This window comes from Kockovaella imperatae, assembly GCF_002102565.1.
Source record: "Kockovaella imperatae strain NRRL Y-17943 chromosome Unknown BD324scaffold_8, whole genome shotgun sequence".
NCBI lineage: Eukaryota > Fungi > Basidiomycota > Tremellomycetes > Tremellales > Cuniculitremaceae > Kockovaella > Kockovaella imperatae.
Window position 1 is genome coordinate 726,529 of NW_019028948.1, and position 23,502 is coordinate 750,030.

Consider the following 23,502-nt stretch of genomic DNA (forward strand, 5'->3'; position numbering starts at 1 on the left):
CCGACGAGGATGAATATTGTATGCCTATTAACATGCCATCACGTGTCCCTAACGCCTATTAGAGATATCAGTGCTGTCCGTCGTCACTGTCATTGTATGAAGCAGTCGCAAGTAACGAGTCGAGAGTATGAACCGCGGATAGACATGTCGACACTGGATGATTGTGGGCTAAGGCAGGCAGGGATAGTTGCTGATGCACTTAACAGTCGTGGAACGAGCTGCCGGGCCGTCTACTGGCGCTAGGCATACCGTCAATGGCATCTCCAGTCGGACAACAACAACGGCGCCATTGGGCATATCAGATGTCGAGTATGAAGGCTTTGAAAAGGACGAGGGCCATTTAGCTACGCAGGATGACAGTGTGGTGCAGACTGTGAGCAGATCACTCATGACCTATTTGAGTGATTCTCAATGACACCTACACTGTACCAGATGGAAACCGGCTTCATTCCTTCCGCTCGGTTGACCAACTCTGCCCTCCCACCCCTCTTCTCTCTGTCACTAGTCCAATATACGCCCCCATCCTCGCTCATTTGCTTGACAGCCGCCAACAATGTCCTCTTTCTGGCTGCTGCTCCATTGACCATCATCATTATCGATCTCGACAAACCAGATGAGCTAGTCACGGTCGACCTTCCTCGGCCAGCTCAGGAGAAAGGGCAAACCACTCCCTCGCCCAGTCCAGTAATCAAGAGTCTTTTCGTCGATCCGCGAGCACGTCATCTGCTCATCACAACCACTACTGGCGATACCTTCTACCTCCCCATCAGCCCTGGCAATCCTGCTGTTCAATCACGACGAGCGAGACCATTACGTTTGCGTCAAACCATCACTTCGGTAGCTTGGTCGCCCTATGCTGGATCCACAGACCCTTCTGGAGGGGATCACACACCTTCAAAGAACGATCAAGTCACTCCGCCTAGTACCGACATTCTCCTAGGAACACTCAGCGGTCAAATATTGTCTATGCCACTACCGCCGCAGGACGACATCTTCAAATCCGTCTCGATATCCATGACGAAGCCGCTGGAGAGAGATCTACAATCTGTGTATTCGGTTCCAGATGGCCGACCAGTCACTGGACTCGCCTTTGGCTTTTGGCCAAGTACAGAAACGTCTAGAGGCACAAAAGCCCGGAGAGCTTGGACCGTCATCACGACACAAGAGAGGATATACGAGCTTCAAGGGGAGGTCGGCACGGCGCATGTTGGTGGAAAAACCGGCGGCTGGGCGGAAGAGCTCTTCAAACCGTTCAGGGAAGGAACTCCAAGTAAGCAGATTGATTGCTTGCACGTAAATTGCTCTAACACCACGTCAGGCTTCCAAGAGCTGCCGGGTCAGGTCCCAAACTCTCAGCTTTGCCTGTACAGCGATTCAACGGAGCACACTGCTCGATCATCTCTTCCGTCTCCATCTGCCATGGCTTGGTTGACAGGTGAGCAGTGGCGGCGTCTCAGCTATCTGACTGGACAGCTCCTGGCCTCTATGCATCTGTTCTCACACCCTTACCAACGGCAAAGATCCTCGTTCGGCCTTCTCTCTTGCGGTACCCGTCCGTGGATGATGGACCTAAACAAGGTTCTTCAATCTTTCAGCGCGGCTCAGCCAACTCCCCCGGTCAGCAACCGATACCTTTGGCAGTGACCATCACAAAGTGGCACTGGTTGCTGTTATATTCAGATCGGATTGTTGGAGTATCTCGCGAGACTGAGAAAGTAGTCTACAATGAAGCTATCCCAGTGGTGAGTTCATAAAGTCAGAAATAGGGTCATGTCGCTCATCATCCCCAGGCCTCGGGGGAGAATGTGATCGGATTGTCGTCGGATCCTGCGCATGGCACATATTGGGTGTCGACCGATCGCTCAATATTCGAGGTCCTGATCCAGGACGAAGACCGAGATGTATGGCGCGCAAAATTGGAGAAGGGCGAATTTCAGGATGCGCATCATTATGCGAAGGTACGTACCAGCGGGAGTGGATGCCTTCCCTAACTTCACTTGCTACCCCAGACCCCCGCACAGAAAGACATTGTCTTATCCAGAGAAGCCGATAGCCTCTTCGAGCAAGGGAAGTACATCCTGGCCGCCCAGACGTACGCGAAAAGCACCAGAAGCTTTGAATTTGTGGCTCTACGTTTCGTTGATTCGGATGAACGGGACCCTTTGCGGATATATCTATCCGAAAAGCTCAATCGTCTAGATAAGAAGGTGAGTTGAGGCTGCTGGCATCAACTAACGGGAAAGCTTCGTACACAGCGGATGATGCTGGCGACTTGGCTGGTGGAAATATACCTAAGCAAATGCAATACGCTTGAGGATATTGTCGCGGCAGAGTCGGCCACGTCGGATGTCGAGAGCTTGACCATCGAGCGGCAAATGATGGAGGAGGACATGCGGAATTTCATTACAACCTACCAGGTCAGTGTTTGGATGCCACGTTGGCAAGATGGACATTGACAACTGGCAGAATGACTTGGAACCAAAGGTCGTGTACGAACTGATCATGGGTCACGGGCGTACAGATCTATACTTGTTCTACTGTAACCTAATGAAAGACTACGAAAAGGTAATCGAGCATTGGATAGAAGAGCAGGAATGGGCAAAAGCCATCGATGTCCTTAATCGCCAGGTGGGCCGAAAGTTGGCGGATCTCATCGGTGTTGACTTCTCACCGCAGGACTCGCTCGAACCATATTATCGCTTCGCCTCCGTTCTGATACGTCACGCTCCGAGACCCACAGTCGATTCATGGTGCCGCCGGTCCAAGCTCGTCCCTAGGAAGCTCATCCCCGCTATACTGCAATACAAGCGGTCTCCCAACCAGGATTTGTCATCAGATCAAGCGATCAGATATCTTACTTACCTGGTCAATGATCTCGGCTCGACAGAGACTATCGTGTACAACCTCTTGATTACGCTGTACGCGACCGACTCGGACCCAGATGACGCTCATCTTCTACGATTCCTGACAACATGTCCTGATAATCCCCTCACGGAAGCTCCTTATTACGATCTCGACTATGCTTTGCGGCTTTGTCGACAGCGTAACAGAATCCAGCCGTGCATCCACATTTACTCTAAGATGGGAATGTACGAGAACAGCGTGGACTTGGCATTGCAGCGCGGAGACTTGGAGCTGGCCAAGGCAAATGCGGATCGTCCGGAAGGCGATGACGTGTTGAGAAAGAAGCTTTGGCTCAAGGTAGCTAAATACGTTGTCCAGGAGCGGAAGGATATCAAGAGGTGAGTCATGCTCGATCCATTCAAAGGCTAATGGACACAGCGCGATGAAATTTCTCGAGTCAACTGATCTGGTGAAAATCGAGGACATCCTACCTTTCTTCCCGGATTTCGTGGTGATAGACGACTTCAAAGCCGAAATCTGCACTGCTCTTGAGGAATACTCTGCCAAAATTGAAGAGCTCAAGGCAGAAATGGAGGACGCCACTGCCTCTGCAGATTCCATCAAGCGAGATATCGAAGGTCTACGGAATAGATTTGTCACCGTCGAACAGGGAGACAAATGCTGGAAATGCGGATTGCCCCTGCTCACAAGGCAATTCTACGTTTTTCCCTGTCAGCACTCTTTCCATGCTGATTGTCTGATATCAATGGTGAGTTAAATGTTACGTGAAGATTGTGCGATGTTGATGGATCCTTGAGGCTATGGAAACTCTCCCCTCTGCTACATTGCGCCGCATATTGCAGCTGCAAAATGAGCTGGTCGTTCCGCCGGGAGAAGCAGGCGCGAGACCCCTACTCTCCGCATCGCATGCTGCTGTGGGATCTGGCTCCGGGACGCCACGGAAATCAGGGACACAAATAACGTCTGGCTCAGCAGCCACAGATCTCTTGTTAGGCGTGACAGGTCGCAACAAATTGATGGCCGCGGGCGATCGACTGAGAGAGCTCATCGTACCCGACGCTCTTGCGCAAGCTGTGTCTGTGAGCGTGGGAGTGGGTAAGAAAACGAAGAAGAAGACGAGGGTCGAGGACAACACTAGGACAGAAGAAGCGAGGAAAGAGCTGGACGAGCTGGTGGCGGCGGTCTGCCCACTATGCGAAGGCGCAGTCGTGGGTCTAGATAAGCCTTTCATCAAGCCGGAAGAAGCAGTGGGGGACTGGGATATCTAGCATGGGGAGTCGAAATCTGCATTGTCTCGATCATCATGCAATTGGCTTCCGCTTCTCTGGAAGCCCCGAAGAAACAACAGCCGGTCGCTGTTGTGCTACGCTACCTCGGCTGACTCACTCGCGGTGGTACTCGATCCAGTCACTTCGCACGAGCAACACTTCGTATACGAGAAGCCCGCGAGTCTTTTCACATCCACCTTTGTCTGTCCTGCAGTCATCGTCCTTCGAGCTCAATAGAGCGAGTTCAGGTCCCAGTCATTTGGACGCGGGAACGGAGACGCAGTCTTCGCTGTTGTCAGAGCTCCATGTGATATCGGCTCTCAGGGTAAGGATCACAAGGGATACCTTCCTTTCACCGTGTTGACTTCCCTTGACTGTATTCGAGCCCTGGTCTCGACCTGGACGATATAAGAAGGAGGATGCTGAGTGATCGCTTGCCATGCCCCACCTTCAATCCGCTGCAGCACTCTTACTGTCGAGAAGAGTCATCGACATCCTTGCGCTTTTCCCCAACCTTTGCAATCTCAAGCGCATAGCATGTCTTCCAGCAACACAGGTCGAGACGGCCGGACCAGGTCTTCACGCGTCTTCGATGCCATGGACCGTGTCGGCCTCAGTGAACTTAGCGACTCCCTTGAAGATATACATCGCAGATCGAGAACGATCCTTCCAGAGGGAATCATGGGCGAATTCTCATCTTCAAGCGACAATAACCCCCAGCGACCTCCCCGAGAGGACCGGAGGAGACAGCCTCGCCGGATTTCAAGCGGATCGACATCTCAACCTGCATCGCATCGGGATGATAGAGAAAATGCGCTTAGTTCGACAACGGTGAGATTGACCATGCGCGCAGAGCCCTGAAGCTGATATTAGCGTGTGGACAGGCCAATGAGATGACCTCTGAAATATGCTCTTTATGTTCTGACAAGGCGGTGGTAATCGGCAGTGTGACTTCACCAGCTGAGTATTATCCCGACGATTACGAAGATCCAAGCTTGGCAAGCACCCTGAGAAGGCCCAGCTCCACTCGGCAAGTGTATTATTGCAGAAAGGTGAGCGGGCACAGTCCTAGTGCGCGACTCCGAATAGAACGTGATTGGTTGCTTATAGCGTGTCTCCGGCTTCAGCACTCGCTTGGACAACAGGTCCCAGCTCCGTCCGATACCAGTCGCAGATCCTCAACGAGGGGTAGCCGGACCTCACATCAGAGCCATACCAGCCACCGTTCCGCAGGAGGCCATCGCGCTGCAAGGCGAAATCCCCTCCAAGCATATTACGAAGAGGCTCCATACTATGATAGTCGCTACGATGATCCTCAATGATATCAATCTTAGTTTCAGATTTCACCTCCCCTGTTACGTGACATTCAGAGCTTGATCTAGATGCAGAAGCGATACATTTTTGTTCTTATCCAGAGAGCATCCAGAGCGTGAGAAGGCTTATCTTGCCATTTGTGAACCACGAAATGGCCTGGGATCTTAATGATAAGCTTGGACTTGCCAGATTCATCGGTAAGGCTGCAGCGTGTCGACCGTGAGCTGCATGCATGTCAAGAAGATGGCTCATCCTCGTGTACAAGAGGTATCTTGGCCTGTAACATCTTGACAGCGATCTCGAACAGGTAGTCCAGACATTCGCACTGCGTCTTGGCCTGCTCCCACGTATTACCTGGAAGAAGAAGCCGAGGGATGAGCGATGGGTCGATCCCGTTCCGTGCGACTGCTCACCCCAGACATAGACGCCATGCCTCCTGACGAGGATAGCAGGTGCATCAGGGTAATTCTCCATCGCCTGAGGTATCAGCTTAGACTTATATGACTCGTGCCCACCTGAGCCATTCCAGAAGTCAGATCCTCTTCGTCCGCGGTATTTTCAATGATCGGGACTTCTAGCGTATCGAAGAATCGCAGTGTTGAGTTGACTCCTCCTTTCCTGACGCCCTTGATCATCTCCTGGTGGGAGATCTTAAAAGATTGTGCATCCTTCGGTAGCAAAAGCGTAAGCATGACTGCAGGACATACATCAGTTGATTGAACCTTGGTCATGCCAACTCGCCTGCATGTTGAGAATGCGTATGGATACACGCCCCGGCATTCCGCATGGTGAATGCGTTCCAGAATAGAGGGGTACAAGCGGATTCCTTCAGACCCTATGGGACAATCTCGATTCAGCTGCGGTCGAGAGGAGAAGAACGATATACACTGACCTTCTTTTGAGGTACTCGGATGAAATCTCGCTTACTACCTGGCTTAGGGACTGACGATTGTGCGAAGGGCAGAACAAAGATGTGTTCGGGCTGAATTCGCTCTTTCTGTACGCCTTGGGATTGTCAGCGAAGCTGTGCAGCGGATTTGAGAACCCTCTCACCTGAAGGAGCCAGGTAAACGTGTTCACTAAGATGGTCTCAGTCCTTGGACGGATCTCCCACACGCTCGACTGACCCATGTCTTATGCTGATACCTGTCGCATATGAGCTACAGTCAAAGAAGGATACGAGGACCGGCTCACCTCCACCAGTTCCAGTGACCCATCCAAGATCTACGGCGAAGTCAGTCTTGACATTCCTCATATGGCCTGGCAGATGGTCTGCTCACTGTAGAAACCTCTACATAGATCGCAGATCAAATTTGCAGGCTATTCCAATCAGCAAAGATTTCAAAGAATGACCTGTCTATCCCACATGTTCAGGATCATCACTTCTGATGAGGGCGTCGGGATCATTTGAGCTGTGACTCTGCTCGCCATTGAGTTGATGAACGTGCGATGAGGGCTGAGGGACTGCGGATGAGCTGGACATGACTTCTGGAAGCTGAGATGAGTGTTAGAGGCTCTATAGTCTCCAGGAATACGACCGTGAACTGTGTGATGGCTTGAGACGCCTCGACTTCACTGGGTTGGGAAACTAGACGAACGAGAAAGCAAATGAATAATTTCAGAAGCATTTGGCGTGATCATGTTTCGAAATGCCGAAGGACCGGGGTTGGTAAATGGATGTACCTCTAGAGATCTGCATGTTGACCTTTGTCAGGCCAAAAGACGTACGCGCTGGTACTAGGTCGACGTATCAGCCATGACGATCTTCTCATTATACATCTTCGATCGGTAAGTCCATAATGCTCCACCAAAACCCCTTATACGCTGTCTGTGTCGAAAACGCGAAGTCCCCTTCTGTCATCGGACATTGACGGAATTCACCCTTCTAGGCACTGCGATTGTATCTACTACCAGGATTGGAACAGAACACGACCGCTCAGAGCCCCTTCCACGACAAACTTCAAACCTGGAGTCCATCGATTGGCCCCTGCTCAGCCTAGTCAGACTGCAGGAACGAGAGAGAGCATCTTTTCCAGTGGTTTTTCATCGGGAGGGATAGGCACAGGGATTACTAAGGCTGGGAATGCAATGGGATCAGGAGCTGGAGCGTCACAAAGGGGACTACCGTTTGATGAAGAGGCCAAGTTGGTATATGGGGTCGTGCTGTCATTGAGAAACATGGTCAAAAAGCTGTCAGGGAGGTGGGTCCCAGCCCAGATTTGCAGGAAAACACCGCCCCGCCGCTTGAAAACGTGTCGCTGATCACACTCCTGTGCCACGCAGGGACGAGCCGCTCACTTCCTACTCTACTCCGCATTACAAACTTCACCTCTACGAGACGTTGACAGGATACCGCTTCGTCCTTCTTTCCGACCCATCCTCTGATTCTTTACGTTTCGTTCTGAGGCAACTGTATACCGGAGCGTTCCTGGAATACGTCGTACGGAATCCACTTATAGATATGGATTCGAGGACAGAAGGTATAGACAACGATCAGGTGAGCGCGAATCCAGGCTATATGGTCTATGGTTGACATTGACTCTCAGTTTCGGAGCGCCGTAGATAGACATATGAAGAGTCTGTCGGTCTTCTCATAAATCGACAGGGAGACCATGCATATGCAGATGATAATGTTGTATACAATGCAGATGAATAGCAGGCACGAATTAGTGCGACATCGCGCATCGACACGATATGATAAGACTGTGATCGACAATGAGTTTCCAGATATAGGACCGTCCTACGACACCTGTGTCGCTGGACCTCCACGAGCCTTCCGCCTGCGAGGCGTCTCCGCCTCTTCCATCTCGACATCGTTTTGCTCTCCCAGCGACGCTTCGTCCCCATTCGCAGGCGCAAGCTCCTCATTGCCCTTGTCGTCTGTCTCGGTTTTTGCCTCAAATTTGTTTCGCAAGGTCGTCAACAGACTCTTCTTGACTTCTTTGGCCGTCTTGTCGTCCTTCTGACCTGGACCCGCGGCCTCGGAATCAAGAGTGACCTCTTCACCTCCAACAGCATCGTCAAGTTTGAGTTTTGTAGCGCCAATAGCCAGCATGTCTTCCTGCAGGGCAAATCAGTGTCTTGTCCAGCGTCAGGGCGAGGTTACCCACATCAATCGAATCTTTCGACACCAATTTGATGACTTCGACGTCCTTGTCTTGACCCTGGATACAGTCAGAATCGAATATGAGAGGAGAGGGATCACCTCACGATACGATAGGCCCGATCCGCAGCTTGACGGTCATTATGAGGGTTGAAATCCTGGTCATATATGATGACAACAGACGCGGCTGTCAGATTGATTCCGACTCCACCAGCTTTGGTCGAGAGGAGGAACACCGTGATATCGGGATCCTCTGTGAACTCGTCGACAATGAGTTGACGCTCGTCTGTCCGAGTAGATCCATCGAGCCGAGTATATTTGATGTCCATATGCTGTAAAGCTACCTGAAGTATATCGAGAATCATAACGAACTGGTACATGTCAGATTCGAATCTCCTCTTGATGGTGTCTAGATTTACCTGAGAGAACAGGAGCATTCGCTTGCCCTCTGCCTTGCAGCGATCAATATGCTTTTTCAGAGCGATGACTTTGCCGCCTTCCAGGAAAACATCACGGGACAAAGCGAATTTCTTGATCGACTGCAAACGCGTCAGGACAACCCATCATTTGAGGTCCAGTGACTCACGTCATATTCCGATTCCTCGCAAAAATGGTGGATCTCCGCATCGCTCATAATCTGCAATCACGTCCCTCAGCTGAGGGTACTACAGTTCGGTACTTGCAGCTCACCTCTAGATCCTCGACAACATAGTCGAAATTTGAATCGCACCATTTTGGAGTTCCCAAACACGCTTTCGCAATGGATCTGACCTTGGCATCGGAATAGAGCCGTCTGAATAACAAGGGGTGTGAAGCAGCTTTTCGAAGATCCATAAGAATATGACTCGACGAGCTCGCTGCGGAACCCGACTTCTTTTCCGCCGCTTTAGATCTTGACTTGGCTTTGGGAGCTTCCGTATCATCCGCAGCGTTGGCTTCTGCCTCGAGGGTTGTTTCGTCCATTTCCTGGAGGACTTTCTTGGACCTTTGTAAGGTTTGTCGGTATAATTTGGCTTGCACAGGGGTCATTTGGCAGTGTTCCACCGTCTCAATTTTGGGTGGCAAGTCCAGTACATGGGCTTTCCGACGACGGAGGACAAATGGCGTGAGCATTTTTCTGGCTCGAGAGACTCGTTGTGAGGAAAGCAAGTTGGCATGACCTTGAGATTTGAAGATGGCTCGGAGGTATGGCTCCGCGTCGGTGAAGACATCTTTGTGGATGAACATGAGGAGAGACTGGGCGAAAGGTCAGCATGAATTGCCCTGAAACTTGCAGCCTACTCACGACTAGCTCTTGTAGATTGTTTTGCAATGGCGTTCCGGTCAACAGACACCTCCATCTCGGCTTGATGGACATGAGATCCGAGTAGGCCTTGGTAGTACAACTCTTGAGTCGATGACCCTCATCGTAGATACAAGTCTGGTCGCTGTCAAAAACTCCGCGAGTACGGACGCGGATCACTCACTTCGAATTGAATCTTTTTCCTGAAAAAGCTGAGATCGTCCGCCGCTGCAACTTGGGTATACGAAGCCAGGACGACCTGCAGCTTGCCTTTACGGAATTGCCTCTTGATAGTATCTCGAAGATCCGCCCTCTCCGCCTGAGTTCCATAGTACGATTGGACATCGATATCGGGGCAGAATTTTTCGAATTCTCGGACCCAATTCTCGAGCGTTGAAGCACTGTATATGTCAAATCAGCAGGAGGTTCAGAAATTTCAGTTTAGAAGCCTCACGGTACAAAAATCATGTGTGGACCTTTGATTTTACGTTCCTTGAGATGCGCCAAGAAAGCAATGACCTGGATGGTCTTGCCGAGACCTGGACCCGTCAGCCGAATACCATGAAGGTTTGTGGGACCTCGACCTACCCATTTCGTCGGCGAGGATGCAACCAATCTTTTTAGAATACAACAGGTTCAGCCAATTGACGCCAAGCAACTGATAGTCCTTCAAAATCGTGCCTTCGCTCAAAGCTGGCGGTTGTGTCTGGATGTATTGACTGAGAATCTTCCGTCTCTTCATGTCCGTCTCCATCTTCAGCAATTCGTCGACTTTTGCAACGTCCACTTTGACATCGTTCATCCCGTCTGATCTTGGGGTGCCAACGACACTGTCGTTGATCATGGATGCCCCGCGCCACACTGATAAGGTGTTGGCGACATCCGCAGCGATGCTCTCGCATCGATTCAGACAAGAATCGATTTGAACATAACCCTCCATGATCTCTGTATATTGTTCAAAGAGCTTGAAGGACACACCACGCGCCTTGTTGAGCTTTGTGTAGACAGCATCGACGTTTTCATAAGGTCTCAGCGAGATAATTTTGGCTGCTTGTTCAGCACTGCAGGCTGTGGAGTGGAGTCAGCAATTCATGCTCCACGAAGCAGCAGTACTTGAACTGACCAATCGTTCCCGTCAACATGGCTTCGTCCACCTCGTTGAAGGCTTTGAGCGCTTCTCCTTCTGCATCCAGCTCGTCTTCCGCTCCCTTGAATCGCTTTCTCTGTCTACCCTCATCACCTGACCAGCTCCCTTCATCACTCTCTTCTTCGCTTTGAGCCTCTCCTTCCACGGCCTCTGCCTCACTCTCACTCTCGTCTGGATCTTTCCGTTTTCCTTTCCCAGCTCGATTGGCGTAAATTCGCGATTTCTCTCCCTTCCTCGGTTTTGGAGCTGGCTTGGGCGTGGCGGCTAGAGGCGACGAGGTAGCGATCTTGGACGATGGGATACTATTGGGGGTATGTAAGTAGGTTGGAGGTCTGAAATTGGTCGTTTTGGAAGATGAAGCGAAGGAGACGGGTGAAGAAGATAATGGTGTAGGACGAGACATGACATGTGTCGTTGGTGTAGACGTAGCATGTCTCTGCGCGATGGTGTGAATCTCATTCAGCGCGGCGTCCAGATCTCTTGGATGCCGAAGAACAGCACTTCGGATCAAGTCTCTCCTCAGGATTGGGAATTGACCTCCAAATTTCGTGACAATTCTGTCCACCTCCTTCTCTTCCTCTGGGGTTATTCTGGCCATGGTCATCTGTTGGACTGCTTTCGCAGCATTGACGAGTGAAGGAGCCTTGGAGATGCTGGGACGGCTAATGCTTGTAGAGGCTTGAGTTGGAGATTCATCGTATTTGGGTTTGAGTCTCGATAAAGGTTGAGGGGATGATGGGGATGAATCGGCAGTCAAAGATTGTCCGTTCGACGTGCCTTCGTACGATAAGGATTGTTGATTCGCTTCCCGAGGCTGATTCTCCGACGTTTTACGATTCAGCATGGAAGCCATGACGGCTTGGGGTGTCCCGGCTGTTGGTCGAGGCTGGGCATTCCCATTGACGTTCGAAGAGAGCTTCGATGACGGGATGACCGATCCATTCGACTGTGCGCCCGAGCTCGAGAACCCATTGGTCCCATTTGCAGCAAAGAATTTGGACACAGAGTGTTTCGGTGTGATGGCTGGGACAGGTGAAGATGATGGTGGGACAAGGACGTCAGGGGATTGAGGTACTGCATTATACGGTTTCGTCGAAGCAGAAATACTTCCATTGGTAGGTGAAATTGAAGGCTTCGATCCGCCTCGAGCCTTGGCTCTCATAGCCTCCAGACTTTCCTGTAGGACAAGTAGGATCAGCCGATGTCACAAAAGGCGCGAGCCAAGGACTACTCACGCGGCGCCGCCGCTCAGCATCTGCTGATGACATGAGCAAGCTTCGGAAATGACAACAAGTGACACAGTCTAGCAAGACACGAAAACCGGATCAACAAATGCTTCGTAGATGACAGGTATGATAAGACGGTGCAGACAAGAGGATGGTATAGACCAAGATGAGCAGATGGACGCGTTCAAAATTGGGAAAATTATTTTTGATCGACTCTGGGCTGGCCACATGAACATGGAGTGGCGACACAGGAGTTGGAGGACTAGAATTAAGGGTGGGATGCATGCGTGAAAGAATACGCAACAAGATGGTATGACAGTATGACTACTACATGTGTATGCTGTATCAATTCATGAGTCGCCGGGCGGTATATCAATCACTGAAAATAGTATGTTCGTCAGCACTCATCCGGTGCTGCGAGCAATCATCTCAACTCACTATGGCCCATTCTCTCTACCTTTGTTCTGAGATACTTCTCCAATTCTGGACCATACGTTCTGCCTGCACCGATCATGCCTACACCAGCGCGTCTTGCTCTCCAATCTTCGTATTCCTTTTCTTGATCATCCTGTTCAGATTCCAAAGGCAATTGGCGATAACGTCGGACTGGGGAATTGGAAGGACACCTCCAGTCTCTAGGGACCATGCCAACTCTCTCGGCTATCCTCACGCCTTCCTTTGCGAGTCCTTCGACTTTCTCAGGATTGTTCGTGAGTAGTCTGATACCCTGAGATGAGGACTGTCCACCAAGTCCCAGATCCCTCAGGATCTCCGCGGCAACCGTGTAACTCCTCTCGTCTGCTCCGTGTCCAAGCATGAGATTCGCAGTGACTGTATCATGACCTAGATCTTGGAGATTGTACGCCCGAATCTTTTCAAGTAATCCGATACCTCGTCCTTCTTGACGTAGATAAATGACGACACCGCGGCCAGGTACACGAATACCAGGTGTCGAAGCGGCAGTGGAGGAAGGGGATGGGAGTCGAGTGGAGGGAATAGAGTCGGCAAGATCCAAAGGATGATGATGATGATGACGATGTGTTGTGTGAGGAGGATGTGTGGATGGAAGAGGGTTTGACAGCGAGATCAATCGTAATGCCTCATCCAGCTGTTCACCACAATCGCACCTCATCGATCCGATAGTCTCACCAGTAAAGCACTCCGAATGGATCCTGACCAAGGGAAGAATGTCGTGAATGTCTCCAGTAGAATCCTCATCGTCTTCCTCTCCGACTACTCCCAAGCCGTCCAACACATCTCCTCCGTCCACCTTTGCTGCAGACTTTGCAGCGACCGGCGTACTCGCTTGATCCTCTCCACCTGGAACCAGCCGGCCAACGTATGCTCCTCTGACCACTCGCTCCATGTCTGTCTCGCCTTCTCGCCAACTCTGGTCCAAAGAGGTACTTCGGATCTCCCTTCTTCTCCTCGGCGCCATCGCTCTGGCATCAGGATCCAGCTGAATGGGGTCGAAGACGATAGCCAGGTGTTCTTTGGTATCTACAGAGTTGTGGTAGAGGTGTAAGAAGACCTCTCCGTGTGGTGTGGGGACTCGGGTCCGTGCCATACATCGGACCTGAACGGATGTAGGCTGACGTGAAGGTCCGGCAGTTACTCCAGGTTGCGCATAGGCTAGATTTCCAGGAGAACCTAGTAAGGCAGATCCGCTTGATCCCATGGCATTAGTCGTTGCTGGGAGAGTCTGGAAAGTATGTTTCCCGACCGATGAAGCATTCTGCAAAATTTGAGCGACAGGGGACGGATCAATAGACATTTTCCGCTTTGGTTTCCTAGTACCTCCTCCCCCGCTATCCATGGACATCCCACCTAGAGAGCTCGACAATGACGCCTCGACCGATTGTGACGATACCGTCGTAGTAGTAGAAGCAGGCTTTGGAATTTGCTTGGCTTGTGTCTCTGCTTCGACTGCTTTGCGTTTCGCCTCTGCCTCTCGTTCCAGCTTCAATCGGACAGATCGAGGAGCCTGCATGGATCGCATGACGGGTGGAGAGGTACTTGACTGGGTGGTGGGTATCGGTCTAGGAAGCGTATCGCAGTTCTGATACGCATTACCAGCTACGAAAAAGGTCAATGCCTGTTCGTAGATCAAGCTTGACTCACCATGACTGAAATGATGCCTCGACATGGATCCGCTGCCGGCGATCACAGCACTGATCAATAAGGCATCGATTGGATTATCATCTCTCTGCTTCTGCTTGGGCTTTGATCTTTCCGATGAAGGGACGTGAGCATGCAAAGGTGGACTCGATTCGCCAGACCGTCTTGGCGGAGACGATGAGGAGGGAAGACGATGATGATACGGGACATCCGAGGTGAGGAGGGAGAGGACGTCAAAGTCGCCTTGGGATGGCATGCTGATAGCCGACATGATACCACTGATCTCTGTCTCCCCGAAAAAGAGATCTCCTCGGAAATGGTTTCCCGCGTTCTCTCGAACCGATCGCTATTCACAAGGACGTCCGAGGTTTTGTAGAGGTTGAGCTCGACGAATTCTCAAAAGTCGGCCGACCTGCTGAGGTAAGGCTAGTCCCCCGGTGGTACCCGAAAATACCACGTGGCATGTGGTGTGCAGTCCCCTTCTGACACGATCTGACTGTTCTTAGCGGCGAATATCTTCGCCATCACAAGGGCTATGCATGCAAAGAAAGCAGCAATCCCATCAACGTCCCTACCCCACCCTCATGCCCTGACCGTTTGAGGCCCCTTGCCTGTTGATGACTGAAGAATTGGCCTCAGGCGATTGGTGCCACCCTCAGACATAATTACGTAAGTTTGGATCTTCCTGCGGAAACAATTTTTGCTTCCGAACGCAACCTCTTGCCCGAAAATCCCACGTGACATTTGGTGTCCTAATCCGACGGAAAACTCAATAGCTCCGAGGGGATTCGTCAAGCTCAACAATTGTAGATGGCAGAGAGCCCTGGTGATGTCCGGCGCTTGGAGCACAGAAGACAGCATTCTCGTGTCACGCCGGCCATGGCTTCTTTGTGTCACGATTGCATTCCAGACATCGAGCAGATTCTCAAATAAGTCGACACTGAAGTCACTCACTTCAACATCGTCTGATGAACTTTATGTAATCTCATCGCTTCTTCCGCTTCCTTTCAAGTCCGCCAAAAGTTGCCGGAGCAACCATCAACTTCCATTCAAGTGATTCATTCTGTGACTGACTGACTGCCAAACGGACTCATATCGCTGCCACTCGGGCTATAGATCTCTCGGTATCAATCTCGCTCCCGAAAATTGCTCAAAGGGGTAAAAAATCTTACCGCCATCAAATTCCAACGGGTGCCTTGCTTTCTTATTTCCATCCTCCCAGACCATTTATCATTACAACCCTCCCGCCCACCCTGAGACGGCCTGCATTTGGAGTGGTTGGAGCACTGCACAGCTAGCATAGCTCGCGCTCTGAGAGGAGAGGAGGAGGATTAGACCGATGCGGCCATGCAGATGCGGTAATTAAGAGGGGTTATCAAATTCGCTCAATGGTATCTTTCGGCTCTGTTGTCGTATCGCTACCGATGTCCTACAAATTGGTAGCTATCTCTTTGAGACTCTGATATGCTCTGCTGTGGGGCAATTAGGAACGCGGGATTTTGAAAGATATATAAGAGATGGTCTCTGTCAACTAATCGTCTCACACTCAAATCACATCTCATCAAACCATCACCTGAACTTCACATCTTAACTGATAGACTCGTTTACGCACTCGACCTAATCATGTCATCCGTTTCAGACCAGGATCTCAGCAAATTCAACTTCCCCGGTGGTTTCCCAAGTGAGTACTTTAGGGTACGCTTTGACCGAGTCTCACCTGTGGTGCTCCTTAGGCTCGAGAGATCTTGCGCCATCCATCGTCTTCCTCCTTGCCGTGAGTGGACCTCGGATCCTGATCCGAAACACTAGGTCTGATGCAGTCTCTCAGTACATCGCCACGACACCAATACTGGTTTGGCGATTGTGGAAGAAGGAGTATCGAACGCTCTGCCTCATCCGACCAACACTGTTCCTCCTTGCCCGTTATGTTATGTTGGTCCTAAGGGCATACATGTCCAAGCATAGTTATGGAGAGAACGAGCTGAGTGAGTGAAACCTTTTGCTTTCTGTTGGATTCGTGCTTTCTTGGTGCCTTCAGTCCATCTCGATCGCTGACACTTGTGCTTGACTTTTGCTCAGTTGCCGAGCTCGTTGTCGTCTCCACCGGTACTCTGTTCCTTGTGGATCCCCTCACGGAGCTGTGGAAACGTAATGTCACCACGGCCGTCGCGAAGGATGTAGCGCCAAAATGGGTCAGACGAGTATCCATCATTCTCTCGCTCGGAGTTCTCGCGGCCATCGGAACTTCCGTTGCGGCTGCATCACAGATTTCCGGAGCCATGGATGGTTCGAGTTCATTGAGTACAGTGTTGACCTTGCGCAAGGCCTCAGCCATCGTCACTGTAGGTGAGTGTATCTAACTCAGAACCACTCAGAGAAATGTGTTGATTTGCCGGCATCTTTCAGCTGTCATCGTCTGCATTCTGATCGCTGCTATCCTGACTCACATGTCATTCGGCTTGGCGATCCGAAACACGCTGTTCGTCGTTGGATGCTCGCTTTGTCTCCTCGTCATCAGTACCTATCGAGTGGTCCAGACATACAGCACCAACCCGGATTCAGCAGTCCACAAGCCAGTGGTTTTCTGGATCTGTCAAATGGTCTTTGAACTGTGAGTCGAGTTTCCGCGCGTTTCCCCTTATAGAGACCGTTCTCACACCTCCCTTCAGCATCGTCTTCGTCTCCCTGATCAGCATCCCCATTCCTGCCTGGTTCCCGTCCACGAGAACTCCGGCCGAGGCTGAGCAGATCAGCCAAGCGGAGTACGGCAAATCCGAGGCCTCGAACGGAATGACGATGTACCCCGTTCAGTACCATTCTGCTGGTCAATCTCGTGGGCCGGCACAATCCCAGCAGCAGTCATATCCTCAATATCAGCCCAACAACAACCAGACCTACCCTTCTCGTTGATAAACTCAAAACAATGGAATTTAAAGATTCCATTTAAGCATAGATCCAATTTCTGTAGTTAAGTATGCATCATTGCGCGTTGTCGTTCAAGCATCGTATCATCGCGACGTGTCTTTGACGGCACCACGCCATCGTGTCCTCTACCTTGAGCGGAGCAGTGAGTCTTGGCACCACCGACCACTGAATTTTTGGCGGTATAAGGCCCGTCATATGGGACCAGAGCGCTCTCCGGTCTATCGGGTTTCAAATTTTTTCTTCGCCGCGTGATTCACCAATACATCCGTAGAACATAGTAACCCATGCCCAGCACTGTGTCATCGCAAGAGGACGGCTTGGATACGGTAGTCCAAGGTCAGTGGGATTGTGACTGACCCTGCTTCCTCATGCTGATGTCACTACAGCCAGGTCTCTGGTCCGTATCGATACCGAATTCTCGGCAGATTGTATCGAATGGTGTACTTCTGCAGGCTACGAAGATATCTTCATTTGCGGCACGTATCAAGTACTGGAGCAGGGAGATGATCGACAGACCAGAGCATCCCAACCTGATGCTGATCTAGATCGAGGCGAGGATAGTGATGTCACCTTGCAATCTGTGGAGCACGATGAAGACGAATCCGACCTCGATCCAAGTATCAAACCGTCGACTCACCGTACCGGCCGGTTACTGTTATTTCAGGTGACGGACCCATCTACAGGCAGCATCACTGAGGTTCAGAGACTCGAAACGAATGCCATTCTGGATGCCAAGTGGTTTGCTGAAGCCCGTGGGCCGGAGCTTTTGGTGGCCGATGCGAAAGGTCAAATCAACATCTACACCTTGACCAGGGACAAGCAGCTACGCTTAGAGCAGACGGTTCAAGTTGGAGATCCATCCGTTCTAGTATTATCCCTGGACATCAACACTGCCTCTTCTGCACGGGCAGAGGTCGCCTTCTCGCTTTCTGACGGCGCGTTGGGCATTCTCAGCCGTACGTCGGCCAATGGATGGGCAGTCGAAAATACATGGAAAGGACATGACTTTGAACCTTGGTGTATAGCCTGGGACAAGTGGTCAGCTCATACCGTATGGTCTGGTGAGACGATCATCTCGAGGTCTTATCTATCTTTTCTTTTTTTCCTTCCAACTGACAATCATTCCACTGTCCACGTAGGAGGCGACGATCTCAAGCTCAAACGATGGGATACAAGATCGACCTCTTTCCCAACGTATACCGATAAATCCTTCTCGGCAGGTATAACGACATTGACTAGTTCTCCTCATACGCCGTATCTACTGGCCGTGGGCTCTTACGACGAGTATCTCCGTTTGTACGACACACGGCAACCTCGGAATCCCCTGAGTGAAGTCCATGTTGGAGGAGGCGTATGGCGAGCAAGGTTCCATCCGGATGTCATGAGGAGAAGAGATGAAATGTTACTCGCTACGATGCACGATGGGTTCAAGGTGATCAAGCTACACGCCGCGAGACACGACGCTGCCGAACCACTTTTCGTCCCACTGGAGGATCCTAGCTGGACTCAAGTGCCGACTATCGTCAAGCGGTTCGACGGGCATGAAAGCTTAGCCTACGGTGCCGATTGGTCTCGATTGCCAAGTGCAGCCGGAGAAACACTCATTGCGACATGCTCTTTCTACGATCACACCATGCACCTCTGGCGAGGATGACCGTATCTACATATCAGTCGAGGCACTCGCACGAGATAATCCCCTACATATACGGCAAACAAGGTGGGCCCTCCATGGCACCAAGATACATCGATAACATAGAGTCAAGGCACAAAAGGTTCGCAAGATCTGACCAGCATCACAAATTGTCCTCTTGCAGGTCCTCGTCCTCGATGGCATCATCCTCATCCTCCCCTTGCTCATCATCCTCATCGACATCATCACTCCTCGCATGACCTTCGTCGGACCCCTCGCGGACTCTAACCACTCCAATCTCACTCGAGCCTCCCTCGCCTCCTCCGGCCTCATCAGGAGCCTTTCTAGCCGGAGCTTCCCGTATCTGCCTTCTGTACATATCCGCAAATTGCTCGCTCGACGTCGCCTGTTCCCACGATTTGTCCTCACGCAACTTCATAAACCGCGGGAACCGGATCGACAATCCACGTTCCGAGCCCAATAATGACGCTGCGGCGGGATAGACTGGCGAAAGGGTGATACTGAGCCGCTGTGTCAGATCGACATACGAGCAAAGCCAACTCACTCGGCACCTCTGATCTCCCACACTTCGTCTGGGGAGAACCAAACATCGGGTCTTAGGCCGCCTGTATCGCAATAACTCAATTGCGAGTCTGTATTGCATTTCTCAGGCACAGCGTTATGAGGCGGATACCGGGCAATCAGGTCTTTATAGAACTGATCGGTGAAGCCTGGAGCAATAATCGAATCAGTCATTTTTATCCAATAGCACGCAACGGCGTACCCGAAATACCTGCGAGGTGTCAGCTTGTTCGTTCTGGCTATCTGTGCTCGCTCACATTTGCACACCGCTTCTAGAGCTCCAGATTCGGCATTGTGACAAGCAAGCAGGATTGGACTCCACCAACCAGCTTTCCTGCCCTGTCCCCACCATGCGCCAATGGGAACCAGGTCGAGTGAGTCGCCAAGGCCCTCGAGGTAGTCTGCATCGAACATCAGCTTTGAAAACATGGACGAGGAAGCGGACAGCACCCTTCTTGACCTTGAGCCACCCCTGACTCCTCTGATCAGGCTCATACGTCGCTGGAAGAGGTTTCTTCTTTCCACCAGTGGGCCCTTGTCCACCTTTGGCCTTTTTCCCTCTGGCTCCACCGTCGTCTCCGTCCTCAGGCTCTTCATCGTCCCCCGTTATACCTTCTCCCGATTCTAACAGCTTGACCATGAGACCTTCACATTTCTGCTCTACGACAGTTTCGAAGAATGCTTGCATTTCCGCCGTGATGTCTGTACAAGCCAGCGAGTCGAGACATTCGACGTGTTTGAATCGTGCGATAAGGGGATCAGATGTGACGGAAAAGGGTGGGAAGAGGGTTCGAAGGATATGGCGACGGTGAGAAAATGGCGAGTTGAGCAGAGGCTGGAGGAGGAAGAGGGAGTATCAGCGGAGAAAATGTCCGTCTCGAGACTCACCTGGTCATTCAAAAGCATGAGATCGAATGCGTACACTCCAACGACAACTTTGATATCTTCCACCCTGACATCCTTCTTAGCCCGATTTGTTAGTTCTTGGAATGTCCTGTAAGCACCCGTCGTCTTGTCAATCGCGACGACTTCGGCGTCCATGATGAAGCTGTCAATAGTGGGATTGGAAAGCAAAGCAATGACATCTGGCAGAGGTTCAGATGAGGTCGAAGGGAACGGTGTCCGGCTCGCCGGTAATGGTCGAAGAAGGAGGGCCAAGACCATTTGGCATATATCAGGGTACTTTTCAGTCATATCTTCGAGGTGTCTGCGCTCGTCAGGATCGAGAAATTGCCTCGTTGCAAACCTAGCTTACCGACTGAAGAGCCTGACCCAGACTTTGTCCCCCTGGTCATTCTGAACCCATCTTCCACCGCCATCTTCTTGGCCTTGTGGGCCATTCCGCCTGGCGTGAATCTGTACGCGTTGACCGTCCAACTTGGCTTCGGCAGTGAACGGCAGAGTGCCCAGCCGAGTAAACACGTCGCCCAAGGATCGGGTGATAGAGCCCAGCATTGGAGAAAGGGGTACGCCTGACAGGTGTTTCAGCGCGACTCCTGGTCAGCGATGGAATGATCGGCTCACCAACACTGACAGGGACTCTGTCCTCCAATCCAATCAGACCTCCCTTGATGATAGCCTCACCCAGATCACTGTAATTTGGATGTCTTACGTAGACTTTTCGGACGAGTTTGACGGCTTCGATGCAAAGCTCTTCCATCTTGTCCCGAGCAGGGTCAGGCTGAGGTTTGGGTCGAGGAACACGTTTTTGACCCGGCGCAGCTTTTGGTGGATCTGCCGGGAGCGGTCGAATTGACGCGAGTAGATCCTGTGGAGCGAGATAGATAGCTGTGGCGCGAGCGAGGGAGGTGAGAAGAGTCTAGCGGAGGTCAGTATGAGGACATGATAGTCCGTCATGACTCGATATGCTTACAAGGCGCACGGCTCCGATCTGGTGATGATTCAGCTGCCACTCATTCTGCCTTCCGTCCGACTCACCCTCAAGTTGCCCACCAGACTCCTGACCAGGAACCGGACTTCTTCCCCTCTGGCAGCCACCATCAATCTCCTCACTACATCTCCTTTTACCTTGCCACTCTGGGCGCCCTTGATGCCACTGAGCGAGACCATGCGCCTGTAGACATCGGTCGATCCCAGAGGATTAGGTTTGATCAGCGTCCGGAGATTATTTTTGGCTTCGAACGCTACGTCCCCTGGGTCACCCCATTTCTCCCAGAGCTTTTTCAAATCTCTAGGTTGAAGGCCTGAGACCTCTTGAATGGCTCTTGACAGGATTTGAGACCCTATGCCTAATTCGCAAGGCACATAGGAGGGCTTGAGGTGGTTCGACAAGAGGTATAGAGATGGAATCAGGTCATTCTGGAAATGCTGGAGGAGGAAGTGGATGAAGCTGGACAATTGGATCAGCCTGAGTTGAGGATCAGACTCACTTGGTGAGGACTCGAACAATTTTGAGTCGACTTCGTGTACTTGAGACTTGAACGTATACTCCAACCAGGACGCTATACGGTAGTCGCCTTGCCCCCGGTCGTCCAGGCCACCCAGAAAGATCCACCTCCAAAGGTTTAAAGGTGAATGGATCGAGGTCAAAGTCCAGCGGTTCAGTAGACTCGGCAGTCCCTGTGTTGATCTTGAACTTCTGTTTCCATCCGTGAGGGTTCAGACCAAGCTGCTCCATCATTTTAAAGTCGAGAGAGTCCATATCTACTAGCTTTTCTTCAGGCTCGAGTTTCGGTTCGAGTTTCACCCGCTCCGCTTCATGTTCGGCCTTGACGGCTTTTTCCGGCTTCTTAGCGGCGAACAGTGGTGCAAGAGCCGTGTCACCTCCGGTGGCAGCGATGGCGCGAGGTCGTACCGTAGATTCTGAATCTTTAGGGACTGGAGACCGCGGTGGGAAGCGATGAGAGGAGGAACTTGAACCGTTGGGACCCGGTGCGTCGGAATAAGGGGCCGGCACCAATTGTACATCCTCATCCTCGTTGTTCTCCACAGCTTGAGTCGTCTGTGTTGCTGCTCTGCCTTTGCCCTTATCTACACGCTCCGACTCAACTTCTTTCGACCAAGTTCTTGAAATTTCTCTCGCTAGCGCTTCATCTTTGTCCATCTGGGCACTGGAGCCGGCCTTGATCCCATTGTGGAAGGCGGGAGGAGCTGCTTGGGCTGCCCTAGTCCCGGCTTTTGCCTTTTCTACCAATAAGGGCTTATGCTCCTCCTCATAGTGATCATCATCGTCGTCATCCGAGATGCTAATCACACTGCCCATCTTCGGCTTCTTACTTGGTGAAGTGAAGAACGTTTCGATCGAAGGCTGACCATGAGTTGATTTGGACTTTTTCTTAGACGACGAAGACGGAGGCGTGGACGGCCTTTTGCTCCGCTTGGGAGGCATTCTGGCTGATAGGTTTGCTAGCGAGGTGTTCCTAGACCCCTCGATGCTGTCCAGATATGCTCAATCGCTTCACCGCGTTGCATCAGAACAACGACATCTGGCCGATCGCACCTTGACGTCAGGTAGACTTCGGATCCGAGTGATGCCCTACAGTCACGTGATCTGCAGGCGGACGGATGCACTTGCAGCGAGCACCCGTGTCACTCCGCTGCATGGCAAATTAAAGGGGAAACGGGTAGCCAAGCACTGGCAGGCTGCTCTTCTCGTCAAGACGACATGATAAGCGGATTATCCATCAAAGTCCCGATTCGACATACAGCCTCCGAGCGATTAATGTGCTAAAAAAGCTCAATACGCGACAGACCTCAAGGTGTGTGCACGCGGCAGTGGTCGGTCGCCGACAAGCTCTCGGACCCAAATCTATGGGACCTGTTCGGCTTCATCATCTCTGACTCAAGACTACCCACTCCACTTTGGGGGACGTATGCTATGATTGTGGAGTGTGCCCGAACAGTAACAAAGAAAGTCGATCCAAGCCGAGGCGCCGGCGCCTGCGGAAGATGCCATACGACATAACTTCGTTCCTCATATATCCGTGACCATTCCGTCGCGGCACAGGCAACTGATCAACGCCAGAATATCTCGGCGGTTCATTCGGCATAACATTTCCCACCGATGAATTTACTTCCGAGC

General features: G+C 51.5%; 9 protein-coding genes across 9 annotated transcripts; 5 read left to right on the forward strand and 4 right to left on the reverse strand.

Moving 5' to 3' along the window:
* Window positions 1–193: 193 nt before the first annotated feature.
* On the forward strand, window positions 194–4,133 carry BD324DRAFT_580952 (Pep3/Vps18/deep orange family-domain-containing protein; the record flags this gene model as incomplete). The annotated part of the gene is made up of 11 exons (XM_022013475.1): window positions 194–373; window positions 433–1,270; window positions 1,319–1,435; window positions 1,474–1,742; window positions 1,791–1,958; window positions 2,010–2,207; window positions 2,244–2,417; window positions 2,467–2,628; window positions 2,677–3,242; window positions 3,283–3,613; window positions 3,663–4,133. 11 exons carry the CDS (start codon window positions 194–196, stop codon window positions 4,131–4,133), a joined length of 3,474 nt encoding a protein of 1,157 aa, XP_021870596.1.
* A 250-nt stretch (window positions 4,134–4,383) lies between these two features.
* Window positions 4,384–5,532, forward strand: BD324DRAFT_501107 (hypothetical protein). Its single transcript, XM_022012952.1, has 3 exons — window positions 4,384–4,964; window positions 5,018–5,185; window positions 5,261–5,532. The coding sequence occupies exons 1-3, from the start codon at window positions 4,671–4,673 to the stop codon at window positions 5,453–5,455; spliced, it is 657 nt and encodes a 218-aa protein (XP_021870597.1). The 5' UTR covers window positions 4,384–4,670; the 3' UTR covers window positions 5,456–5,532.
* Window positions 5,533–5,535: 3 nt separating this feature from the next.
* Window positions 5,536–7,113, reverse strand: BD324DRAFT_629068 (cytoplasm protein). The gene is made up of 10 exons (XM_022016170.1): window positions 6,814–7,113; window positions 6,728–6,767; window positions 6,642–6,671; window positions 6,575–6,593; window positions 6,501–6,526; window positions 6,340–6,452; window positions 6,189–6,282; window positions 5,963–6,141; window positions 5,861–5,924; window positions 5,536–5,801 (listed from the first exon to the last, which is right to left on the reverse strand). The coding sequence occupies exons 1-10, from the start codon at window positions 6,928–6,930 to the stop codon at window positions 5,683–5,685; spliced, it is 801 nt and encodes a 266-aa protein (XP_021870598.1). The 5' UTR covers window positions 6,931–7,113; the 3' UTR covers window positions 5,536–5,682.
* A 16-nt stretch (window positions 7,114–7,129) lies between these two features.
* Window positions 7,130–8,101, forward strand: BD324DRAFT_629074 (Sybindin-like protein). Its single transcript, XM_022016171.1, has 4 exons — window positions 7,130–7,235; window positions 7,337–7,648; window positions 7,731–7,944; window positions 7,994–8,101. Exons 1-4 carry the CDS (start codon window positions 7,204–7,206, stop codon window positions 8,042–8,044), a joined length of 609 nt encoding a protein of 202 aa, XP_021870599.1. The 5' UTR covers window positions 7,130–7,203; the 3' UTR covers window positions 8,045–8,101.
* On the reverse strand, window positions 8,102–12,461 carry BD324DRAFT_591847 (SNF2 family N-terminal domain-domain-containing protein). The gene is made up of 12 exons (XM_022013805.1): window positions 12,215–12,461; window positions 10,956–12,156; window positions 10,421–10,900; window positions 10,287–10,371; window positions 10,017–10,233; window positions 9,836–9,970; window positions 9,241–9,786; window positions 9,137–9,187; window positions 8,970–9,089; window positions 8,658–8,921; window positions 8,558–8,611; window positions 8,102–8,508 (listed from the first exon to the last, which is right to left on the reverse strand). The coding sequence occupies exons 1-12, from the start codon at window positions 12,245–12,247 to the stop codon at window positions 8,188–8,190; spliced, it is 3,507 nt and encodes a 1,168-aa protein (XP_021870600.1). The 5' UTR covers window positions 12,248–12,461; the 3' UTR covers window positions 8,102–8,187.
* Window position 12,462: 1 nt separating this feature from the next.
* BD324DRAFT_629077 (GTP cyclohydrolase II-domain-containing protein) lies at window positions 12,463–14,751 on the reverse strand. The gene is made up of 3 exons (XM_022016172.1): window positions 14,327–14,751; window positions 12,644–14,281; window positions 12,463–12,584 (listed from the first exon to the last, which is right to left on the reverse strand). The coding sequence occupies exons 1-3, from the start codon at window positions 14,592–14,594 to the stop codon at window positions 12,556–12,558; spliced, it is 1,935 nt and encodes a 644-aa protein (XP_021870601.1). The 5' UTR covers window positions 14,595–14,751; the 3' UTR covers window positions 12,463–12,555.
* Window positions 14,752–15,568: 817 nt separating this feature from the next.
* On the forward strand, window positions 15,569–17,320 carry BD324DRAFT_629087 (hypothetical protein). Its single transcript, XM_022016173.1, has 6 exons — window positions 15,569–16,004; window positions 16,057–16,097; window positions 16,152–16,308; window positions 16,403–16,669; window positions 16,730–16,934; window positions 16,993–17,320. Exons 1-6 carry the CDS (start codon window positions 15,947–15,949, stop codon window positions 17,231–17,233), a joined length of 969 nt encoding a protein of 322 aa, XP_021870602.1. The 5' UTR covers window positions 15,569–15,946; the 3' UTR covers window positions 17,234–17,320.
* A 104-nt stretch (window positions 17,321–17,424) lies between these two features.
* BD324DRAFT_629112 (WD40-repeat-containing domain protein) lies at window positions 17,425–19,399 on the forward strand. The gene is made up of 4 exons (XM_022016174.1): window positions 17,425–17,584; window positions 17,635–18,309; window positions 18,388–18,965; window positions 19,012–19,399. The coding sequence occupies exons 1-3, from the start codon at window positions 17,533–17,535 to the stop codon at window positions 18,900–18,902; spliced, it is 1,242 nt and encodes a 413-aa protein (XP_021870603.1). The 5' UTR covers window positions 17,425–17,532; the 3' UTR covers window positions 18,903–18,965; window positions 19,012–19,399.
* On the reverse strand, window positions 19,042–22,098 carry BD324DRAFT_580845 (ATP-dependent DNA ligase; the record flags this gene model as incomplete). Its single annotated transcript, XM_022013469.1, has 10 exons — window positions 19,042–19,399; window positions 19,444–19,609; window positions 19,718–19,861; window positions 19,911–20,295; window positions 20,349–20,667; window positions 20,716–20,932; window positions 20,985–21,279; window positions 21,334–21,351; window positions 21,399–21,810; window positions 21,851–22,098. The coding sequence occupies 10 exons, from the start codon at window positions 22,096–22,098 to the stop codon at window positions 19,042–19,044; spliced, it is 2,562 nt and encodes an 853-aa protein (XP_021870604.1).
* Between the last annotated feature and the right edge of the window lie 1,404 nt (window positions 22,099–23,502).

What these genes read in the sequence shown, in the direction of transcription:
- BD324DRAFT_629112 (XM_022016174.1), top strand. Translation starts at nt 17,533, where the DNA reads ATGCCCAGCACTGTGTCATCGCAAGAGGACGGCTTGGATACGGTAGTC. An exon ending in CTTGGATACGGTAGTCCAAG is followed by an intron (nt 17,585 to 17,634) that starts GTCAGTGGGATT and finishes ATGTCACTACAG; the next exon opens with CCAGGTCTCTGGTCCGTATC. An exon ending in AGCTCATACCGTATGGTCTG is followed by an intron (nt 18,310 to 18,387) that starts GTGAGACGATCA and finishes CTGTCCACGTAG; the next exon opens with GAGGCGACGATCTCAAGCTC.
- BD324DRAFT_501107 (XM_022012952.1), top strand. Translation starts at nt 4,671, where the DNA reads ATGTCTTCCAGCAACACAGGTCGAGACGGCCGGACCAGGTCTTCACGC. An exon ending in ATGCGCTTAGTTCGACAACG is followed by an intron (nt 4,965 to 5,017) that starts GTGAGATTGACC and finishes GCGTGTGGACAG; the next exon opens with GCCAATGAGATGACCTCTGA. An exon ending in AAGTGTATTATTGCAGAAAG is followed by an intron (nt 5,186 to 5,260) that starts GTGAGCGGGCAC and finishes CTCCGGCTTCAG; the next exon opens with CACTCGCTTGGACAACAGGT.
- BD324DRAFT_591847 (XM_022013805.1), bottom strand. Translation starts at nt 12,247, where the DNA reads ATGTCATCAGCAGATGCTGAGCGGCGGCGCCGC. An exon ending in ATGCTGAGCGGCGGCGCCGC is followed by an intron (nt 12,157 to 12,214) that starts GTGAGTAGTCCT and finishes CTTGTCCTACAG; the next exon opens with GAAAGTCTGGAGGCTATGAG. An exon ending in TGTCGAAAGATTCGATTGAT is followed by an intron (nt 8,509 to 8,557) that starts GTGGGTAACCTC and finishes TTTGCCCTGCAG; the next exon opens with GAAGACATGCTGGCTATTGG.
- BD324DRAFT_629087 (XM_022016173.1), top strand. Translation starts at nt 15,947, where the DNA reads ATGTCATCCGTTTCAGACCAGGATCTCAGCAAATTCAACTTCCCCGGT. An exon ending in CTTCCCCGGTGGTTTCCCAA is followed by an intron (nt 16,005 to 16,056) that starts GTGAGTACTTTA and finishes GGTGCTCCTTAG; the next exon opens with GCTCGAGAGATCTTGCGCCA. An exon ending in TGTCAAATGGTCTTTGAACT is followed by an intron (nt 16,935 to 16,992) that starts GTGAGTCGAGTT and finishes ACCTCCCTTCAG; the next exon opens with CATCGTCTTCGTCTCCCTGA.
- BD324DRAFT_629068 (XM_022016170.1), bottom strand. Translation starts at nt 6,930, where the DNA reads ATGTCCAGCTCATCCGCAGTCCCTCAGCCCTCATCGCACGTTCATCAA. An exon ending in TCTATGTAGAGGTTTCTACA is followed by an intron (nt 6,672 to 6,727) that starts GTGAGCAGACCA and finishes ACTTCGCCGTAG; the next exon opens with ATCTTGGATGGGTCACTGGA. An exon ending in CGTTTACCTGGCTCCTTCAG is followed by an intron (nt 6,453 to 6,500) that starts GTGAGAGGGTTC and finishes GACAATCCCAAG; the next exon opens with GCGTACAGAAAGAGCGAATT.
- BD324DRAFT_629077 (XM_022016172.1), bottom strand. Translation starts at nt 14,594, where the DNA reads ATGTCGGCTATCAGCATGCCATCCCAAGGCGACTTTGACGTCCTCTCC. An exon ending in GAGGCATCATTTCAGTCATG is followed by an intron (nt 14,282 to 14,326) that starts GTGAGTCAAGCT and finishes CCTTTTTCGTAG; the next exon opens with CTGGTAATGCGTATCAGAAC. An exon ending in GGTAGAGAGAATGGGCCATA is followed by an intron (nt 12,585 to 12,643) that starts GTGAGTTGAGAT and finishes TACTATTTTCAG; the next exon opens with TGATTGATATACCGCCCGGC.
- BD324DRAFT_629074 (XM_022016171.1), top strand. Translation starts at nt 7,204, where the DNA reads ATGACGATCTTCTCATTATACATCTTCGATCG. An exon ending in GTCAAAAAGCTGTCAGGGAG is followed by an intron (nt 7,649 to 7,730) that starts GTGGGTCCCAGC and finishes TGTGCCACGCAG; the next exon opens with GGACGAGCCGCTCACTTCCT. An exon ending in AAGGTATAGACAACGATCAG is followed by an intron (nt 7,945 to 7,993) that starts GTGAGCGCGAAT and finishes ATTGACTCTCAG; the next exon opens with TTTCGGAGCGCCGTAGATAG.